Source organism: Lolium rigidum, chromosome 5 (assembly GCF_022539505.1).
Source record: "Lolium rigidum isolate FL_2022 chromosome 5, APGP_CSIRO_Lrig_0.1, whole genome shotgun sequence".
NCBI classification, from domain to species: Eukaryota; Viridiplantae; Streptophyta; class Magnoliopsida; order Poales; family Poaceae; genus Lolium; species Lolium rigidum.
The window spans coordinates 127,577,070-127,585,489 of NC_061512.1; the positions used below are offsets into that span (position 1 = coordinate 127,577,070).

Sequence of the window (8,420 nt, forward strand, 5' to 3'; positions counted from 1 at the left end):
TTTGTGGAAATGTGTTTGACATGTTCCATTGACAAGTTGAGTATAGGCCGTCGCAGCGTTGCTTTCACGCGGCTAATCATGTTGTTTTATCCATAGTTCATACGATCAGCTTGAAGAAGTTGGCATCGAGATGATGGTGGGAGGGGTAAGAGGTCGTCCATATGAAATTTTCTAATATACTCAGAGGGAGTACTTATTACATGATTACAGAGGACTTGTTGGTGGCTAGTTAGGCCATACAAGAAAATGTAACGATCGACATGTTAACGTGAGTTCGTGAGTTTGTTCCCACTTCCCAGGAAAGTTCAGGGGCCCGGCTGAATTATGTCTTATTCTATCCGGTATTTTATGCGCTTAGAGAGATGAAGTTGTTATCACGACAAAATTGTGTTACATATGTTGCATGCGCGGACAGAGGAAATGCAACGATCGAAACGTCATACCGTTAGCAGTAAACAGCTGCAGTCGAATCAAACCGTGTTATCCTTCCTTTCATCGTTCAAGTAGTAGAACAATGGTAAAAGTCGTACGAGCGCGCCTAGCATATTTGACCGAACCGATCAAGGGCTTTTCTACCTGTGAGATAGCTAGAAACTTGCTTCCAGGGGCGTAAAACTTTTCTTTTATGACAATTGGAAATTGTTTCAGTCATTTGTATTGATGTCTTTTTTGTTTTGAAATAAGCAAAAAGACTTTCCATTTGCATTGATGAAGAAATCTTGAGTTTAAAGAGGTTTCCAACAAGATGATCTAGGCCAAATACTAGATCCAAGAAATTGATTTGATTGTGTTTTGAAACAAGCGAAAATATTCAATAAAATAAAAAATATTAATGATAACACTCCACAAGTGATAGGTGTCATTATCGGTTGTTGTACGGTTTTACACAACGTTTAAATATTCAATAGAGTACTCCCTTCTGTTTTAAATACTTATTGCAGATTTAAATATAGGGTATAGCCTGTGTAAATTTACTGAACCTGCTATAAATATTTAGAAACGGGTGGAGTACAATCATTTAATAGTGTTATAGATATATTTTCATTAAAATAGCCTTGTAATAAAACAAGGTAGAAATATTTACATTTAGCTTTTGCGGGAAGGGATAATGAATACTTTACAATTAGAACAAACCAAAAAATGATTTACACAAGCATGCACGACGAACTGTAAAACAAAAACAACTAATAGTACTTCATGTTCACCCTGCGACAGTTCTTTCTAATCTCTCCATCTCTTCCCGTCAATGGACTTATATTTCCCATTTTGATCATGGAGGCTGCAAAGTTTATGAAGAATTCCTTCTGGTTATCGGAGAACCTGCGAACAATCGGCGCAGTAGTTAACGCCGCGAAGGGGTCAGACAGCATAACCTGATCAGACAAGAGCGGTGCACGCCCACGCAGGAGGTTGCCGTGGTACTTGTTGTCAAACACGTCCGGAGTGACCGCATCAAGGTTCACCAGCTTCCCCTCATCCTGTCTGGCTGTGCAGTTCCGCTGTGTGAATTGACACTGCGTCCGCCCAAAGGTGTGCGCTCCTTGAAGGGCAACAAGGTCAATGTCATTGAGACCCATGTTCTTGAATTTCTTTTGAAGGATATCCAGAGGGTCGAAAGGGCTCGGTAGATCGTCGGCGCTCTCGATGTTGGTCTTCGTGCCGTCGCGGCGCCCGAGGGGAACGCTCCATGATGGCCCTCCGGCCAGTTCGACAGAGATTTCAGCGGCTAGGGTGAGGATGTCGGCACATGAGACGATGCCGGGGCAAGCTTTCTCCAATGAGCGCTTGATGTTATCGACCACATTGAATCCACGTGCTGACTTGTAATTCCCAGGAGCTTTCTTCTCGCTCACTATCCCCGAGGAGACGTCGTCATCGAGCAGAAGCGATCCATCACAACCCTGGATAAATTAAAGTAGTCTAGATTGATGAGATAATGAATCGCGGTGTACTATTGATCAATGCGATCAGTTATGCATAGTTTTGTAAACTCACGTTGGCAAAGCAGTCGTGGAAGTGAAGGCGGATGAGGCTGGCCGGGATGCGCGCATCAGCGACACGGGCATCTTGGATGACGCGCCGGACAATGTCTCGTGTACTAGGGCATGAGCTGTCGTAGAACGAAGAGCTTAACCCGGCACGGTAACCACCATAAGCGTGGGCGCCGTGGCTCAGCACTAGGACTAGTGCAGCTACCGTGAGCAAGAGGCTGCAACGAGCAGCCGGCGACAAGCAAGATATAACGGCCATGTGCACTTGAACGTTGGTAAGTTTGTTATATGGTGACAAGCAAGCTAGCTATCTGCAAGATGGAAAGATCGCAGAGAGATGAATATGGTGTGAGAAAATGGGGGATGATATGGAGGCTATTTGTAGCACAGCGCTGTTGACGTTTTGCTAGGTAGGATTTTGTGGAAGCGTGTTTTGACATTTTCCGCATGTCTGCCGTTCGTCAACTTGAGTATTGGCCGCCGCAGTATTGCTTTTCCTGCACGCGGCTCTACCTGTTATTTTATCCGTATTTTATTTTTTACATATGATTAGAAGATGATGGGAAGAGGTCGTCTAGACAAAATCCCGTTATATATGTTGCGCACGCGCGGCCGTACAAGGAAATATGTCGGCGACTGATTAACCTCAGGCTGTTACCGGGAAACAGGATCAGGTCAGCTACGGCCGCATCTCTGTCGTGGATCGAGAAATTAAGTCCAAAAGAATTAATGACATAAAAAAATAAAGGGTACATCTAAATCTTAGGCGACTTAATCTCAGTCATGTGACGTCATCAAGTCTCGGTTAGGACATAGTTGCAACTCATAGGCCATTATGAATCTTGAGTCCAGCGATGCGGATATTTCTTCTCAGTTGCAACCCATCTGTAATTATAAAAATCTTAGTTGCAACTCACTTGCAACTGCCATATCAGCACGAATCACGAGACAAAACCAATGACTAAGGACTCGATTGAGACATAATAAAAATCAGGCGTCTCATTTGTAGCAAATCCGATAAAAACAAATTCGAGAATACACCCTGGGAGGTGTATTGATCACATAGAAGAAGGGGCCAGAAAGCTCACACCACTTAGTACATTTTGTCAACAAGGGTGACAGCTCCCAGAGCGAATCATAATCTCCATCCCTCCACGAAAAAGGAAAAGACTCATGAAAACCGAAGGTCTCCGAGCGGAAAAGCCTAGCTAGACGCCAACTATGGAACTCATCCTTGATCCTACCCCTAATAACTCGAGCCTCCGGCGCAGCGCCATTGCACACCACATCATTATGATTCCTCCAGATGCACCGGAAGATTAGAATAACTGTCGTCCAAAGGTCCCTCCTACCCCTCGGAGGACAGGTCAAGGAGGACCACCACTGAAGGAGCTCGGTGTCGACTGACGGCATCCTCTCCATCTTACCCCACCTTGCCAAGGCCCAAGCCCAAATCTCACGGGCGACCACACAACCGAGCAAAAGGTGTTGGATGGACTCAGGCTCCTGGTCGCACAGGGGGCAGGCTGCTGGGTAGGGTAGGCCACGGCGCTGTAACCTATCCGCCATCCAGCACCTGTTCCGAGAAGCTTTAGGATGCTCGTGACCGCCAGATCTGTGAGGCTACCGGCGCTACATTGGTCCCGGCGAAGAAGGCGCCATAGGCTGACTTTGCGGAGTAAGTGTCGTCAGCCGTCCACCGCCAAAAGAAAGAATCCTCCCGCTCCGGCGAGAGCTGGACGTCGAGATGATGCCCCATTGAAGAAAGAACTTCGGGACTGCGTCAGCTCCCAAGTTAGGGCCGCAGTATCGCAACCACTCCCCATCGAGACCCTCCTTGACAGAGCGAGAGTTGGCACATCGCTTACCAACCAAGGCCACCAAGTTTGGTGGGATGTCCACCACCCGAGCGTCGTACAGCCAACGATCCTTCCAGAACAGGGCTCTCTCCCTGTTGGCCACCGTGACTGTCGCGGCAGACTCAAACAGGGCCCGTGCAAGAGGGGGGCCTTCAGATCAAACTCAACCCACGCCTTTTGTCGGGTCTGTCCTTTGAAGCCAAGCCCACCGACACCGAAGAGCCACATTGAGAAGGCGTACGTAGGTTAGGGTTACCTAGGCCACCACACCGCTTCGGAGAGGTCACATTGTCCCATGTCACCAAACAGTGGCCTCCACTGACGTCTGCCCTGCCTTTCCACATGAAGCCGAGGCAAACCTTCGAGAGAGCTTGTAGGGTCTTAGGAGGGACATCCAGCGACATCATGGCATGAATGGGGATAAGGATGAGCATGGTCTGCACAAGGATCGTCCTACCCCCATGGTTCATCAAGCAGGCGCTCCACTGAGGCGGTCGCTTGGTTGCACTCTCGACCACGGGCTGAAGCTGTGCTGCCGTAGGCTTGCGAAGACCAAGCAGCAGACCAAGATACTTGCAAGGCCATCCCGCCACTGCGCACTGAAGAATGGAGTGCGCCAGCTCCACTTGGTCCGGGCTGCAACGGATGGGGTGGACCGAGCACTTGGCCCGGTTAGTGTGGAGCCCGAAGCATCACCAAAGTCCTCCACTACCGCTCACGACGCAGGCGGAGGCGGAGGCAAATCCTATTCATCATCCGCGGGTAATGGTTACAAACCATCTCCGGCGTGGTTTCACTTGTAGGGAGAGTTTGGGCCGCGGCCCATCAACAGGCAGGGAGCCTGTAGGCCTCGGTTTTTCTGGTTTTTCTTGGATTTCGGTTTTCTTTCGGTTTTTCTTCGATTTTTTTATTTTTATTTTCCTTTTTTTGTTTTTTATTTTTTAACAAATTTTAAAGTGGAGCAAAATTTAAAGTTAAGCAAATTTCAAATTCCAACAAATTTGAAAGTAAGCAAATTTTTAATCTTAGTAAATTTCAAATCTAAGCAAATTTTTTAATCTGGGCAAATTTGAAATCTAAGCAAATTTTCGAATCTGGAAAATTTTGAAATAACCAAACTAATGGGCCAGGCCCATTAACGGTTTCCCCTTAGCGATGGTTATAAACCATCGCTAAGGGGTGATGGTTAGCTCCGCTCGAGGCGGATGTCCGCTCGTCCGCTTCGTCCGTGCCGCTAAAAAGGCCCAAACGGCCTAGCGGCTAGGCCACATAAGCAAGGCGGCCTCACGGACTGTGTCTATTTGTCCCGCCAGGCCGTCCATCCCGCTAAGAAAAAAAAAGGCTATCGCTCGTACCTCGTAGCAAACGAAACAGAGTAGATAGGGCACGCCGCCACGCTGGTCGCCGCCGTCGGGTCGGCGCCTTGCTCGTCTCTGCCTAGCACGTGAACGTCTGCACCTAGCTCGCCGCCTCCCAGCACACCGCGTTTCCTTTCCTTCTGCACCCCCGGCTCCCTTGCCGTCACCGCCTCTGGAGAGATGGGGTGGAAGTGGGGGAGGGCAAGAATCCGGCAGAGGAGAGAACGAATCTAGTAGACAAGAAGGTGCAAAAGAATCCTTTAGAGCAAGAGGATAGGAATCCGGCGGGACATGTAGCAACCCTTCTTTGATCCTTCTCTTCCCCATCTCTCCAGAGATTAGGCAGACGATGCTGTTGTATTTTTTTGTTCTGCTGAATTTAGAAACTGTCATGTGTGCTTGGGTGCATACCTTGCAGTTGAAGAAATTGTGGAAGCGATTCAGCTAGCCTCTCTATGATACTAACTAACCATGTACTGTAAGAGAGTGTGAGGAATAACCAGTACTAAGTTTCTTACTTAGCATTTGCCTGCATTTATTTTTGACAGTACGAGTAATACGAGAAACAGGGCAGTACAGCTGGTTACTGGGTGAACCTCTATGTATACAGCGTAAATGGATTGATATTGTTTTACTTAATTCATGGTGTTTCCTGATGAATAGAAGTAGAGTTCAGATCGGAATGTCTCTATCACGCAGCTTGATTTTGTAAAATCTAAAGAAGTTCTAACATAGTGCTATTATGAAAAGCCTGGTGGTATGTCTACTTGATATCCTCTAAAATTAAAATAAATCTAGATTGGTTTATGAAGACAGGATCCATAAAAGATAAATCATGCTACGTTTTAAGACAACTTAATAACTGAGAGAAGGAAAAACATGCAGCTCACACTATTTGGTCAGATGCAATAGACAGTGTCCTATTGCAATGACAGTACTTCAAATTTCTGATGCCCCAAACAAAAAAGAGACAAAGGGCTTACTGAAAAAGGAGAAGTGAGTTCTGGATCCATACCGGTTACAGCTAGCACACATTTAGGATCCTCTACCTATAAGAAGGGGGCATCTTCTATAGTGGTAGAACCATGCAAGTACCCAGTGATGAAGATATTAATTTGCTCAATCCTAGTCCACGTTATAAGCTCAATTACGTCGACCTTTAGTGAACAGGTTATGCAGCTCACAATATTTGGTCAGATATTAATTTTCCATTCTGTATGTAGGACAAAAACAAGGACAAAAGAAATGAACTAGTCCAAGTCAAGAAAGAACAACAGTTGGGTTGTCCTGGCGATACCAAATTTCCTGTTGACACAGAGGAGCCAGCAAGCGAGTGTGGCGGTGCAATGCTCGACAAGGAACAAATCCATATGTTGGCTGTTGCAGAGGAAGAGACTGCCTCGAAAAATCTGCCGTTGAGAAAACATAAGGACAAGAGAAGTGAACTTGTGCAAGTCAAGAAAGAGCAGCAGTTGGGTAGTTCCCACCTGACCCGAGTTGCCTTGTTCACGGAGAGGAGCCAGCAAGCGCGGGTGCCGGTGCAATGCTCGACAAGGAACAAATCCATCAGCTCACTATTGCAAAGGAAGACGTGCGAGATGAGACAGCAAGCGAGGGTGTTGGTGCAATGATCGACAAGAAACAAATCCATCAGTTGGCTATTGCAGAGGAAGAGGCTGTCTCGAAAAAGCTGCCGTTAAGGAAAAACAAGGACAAGAGAAGTGAACTTGTGCAAGTCAAAAAAGAGAAGCAGTTGGGTAGTTCCCACAAGACCCAGTTGCCTGTTGTAGCCGAGGAGCCAGCAAGCGAGTGTCTCCGTGCAATGCTCAACAAGCAAAAAATCCATATGATGGATGTTGCGGAGGAAGAGGCTGCCTCGGAAATGATCTGGCATGCCTCCTACTCCATAAGCTTCCGCAAACATCTTCCACGCATATACAAGGGCTCAGTTCTCCTCGATGCCGAAGTGAACCGCCTCCTCCTCTACGGCATTGATGAAAGTTTCATTAATGAATATTACCTCAAGGAAGGAGAAATGATCTATCCAGGAGCAACTTTTGGTTGTCCTTACCACAAGGTTGAGATTGGTGAGCGCATTTTTCAATCTAAACAAGATACCCCTTTGCCGACCAACAATGCAACTAGAACAAAGGAAGAGATGAGAGATGAGAAGAATAGGAAGAGGTTGAAGAGGAAGAGACCTGATGAGAATTTGGGGAGAAATAGTAAGTTAAAACAAAGTAAATAAGAAAATGATGAGATAACCTCAAGCAAAATTGTTGAGATCTTCAATAGGCAGGTTTGCAAGAGTGGCGTCGTTAAGGAAGGGAATGTCCCCTCAAGCACAATGGAGGAAATCAGAATCACCTTCAGTACCAACCGTTAATGTACATTTCCCATCTCCAAATCTTCCACGTGCTAAGGCTGACTCCACTCGGTTTCAACCACGGAAACTGAGGTCCCGTATCTGGAAAGAATTCATTCATATATATGAAGATGGAAAACTTGCGGAAGGTCAGTGCAAACATTGCAATGAAGTCTTTCCTGCCTCGGAGGCTTCTGGAACTAACCACATCCATAGGCATCTACAGAAATGTTTGAAGAGAAGAAGCATGCACGAGATGGTTGCAAAATTGTGTGCCACTACATCATTGCCCCAGGTCTCTTTGGTGGATGATTGGAATTTCAGCCAAAAGGAGTCTAGGTGAGCCCTCTCAAACATGATAGTTCAGCATAGACTACCATTCTCAATTCTAGAGTACAGTGGTTTCATAAAGTTTTTCAAGTGCCTCAACCCGATGTTCAAAATGGTTTCAAGAACAACAATAAAAGAGGATTGCCTAGATTCGTACAAAGAGCAAAGAGCGTTGCTACGAGAAGTCTTAGAGAACTGTGGTGCTCGAGTTTCATTAACTGCTGACACGTGGACTTCTAATCAGAGGTTGGGATACCTTTGTGTCACTTATCATTTCATTGACAACACTTGGAAGATGCAAAAAAGGATACTCAGATTTTGTATGATGGAAACGCCGCATAATGGTTTTCGTATGTATAATGTCATGTTAAAGAGTTTGCAGTATTGGAATATTGAAGATAAAATATGCAGTATTACACTGGATAATGCATCAGTCAATGGCAAAATGATGGAGCATCTAAAAGAAAACTTGACGAAGAAACAAATGTTGATTTGTGGATGTGAACTCTTTCATATC

General features: G+C 46.0%; 1 protein-coding gene across 1 annotated transcript; it reads right to left on the bottom strand.

The window, feature by feature from the left end:
* Window positions 1-1,169: 1,169 nt before the first annotated feature.
* On the bottom strand, window positions 1,170-2,250 carry LOC124658341 (peroxidase 2-like). Its single transcript, XM_047196696.1, has 2 exons — window positions 1,996-2,250; window positions 1,170-1,901 (listed from the first exon to the last, which is right to left on the bottom strand). Exons 1-2 carry the CDS (start codon window positions 2,248-2,250, stop codon window positions 1,185-1,187), a joined length of 972 nt encoding a protein of 323 aa, XP_047052652.1. The 3' UTR covers window positions 1,170-1,184.
* Between the last annotated feature and the right edge of the window lie 6,170 nt (window positions 2,251-8,420).

Coding starts and splice junctions, on each gene's coding strand:
- LOC124658341 (XM_047196696.1), bottom strand. CDS start 2,250: ATGGCCGTTATATCTTGCTTGTCGCCGGCTGCTCGTTGCAGCCTCTTG. Junction 1,902..1,995: donor TCCACGACTGCTTTGCCAAC/GTGAGTTTACAA, acceptor TAATTTATCCAG/GGTTGTGATGGATCGCTTCT.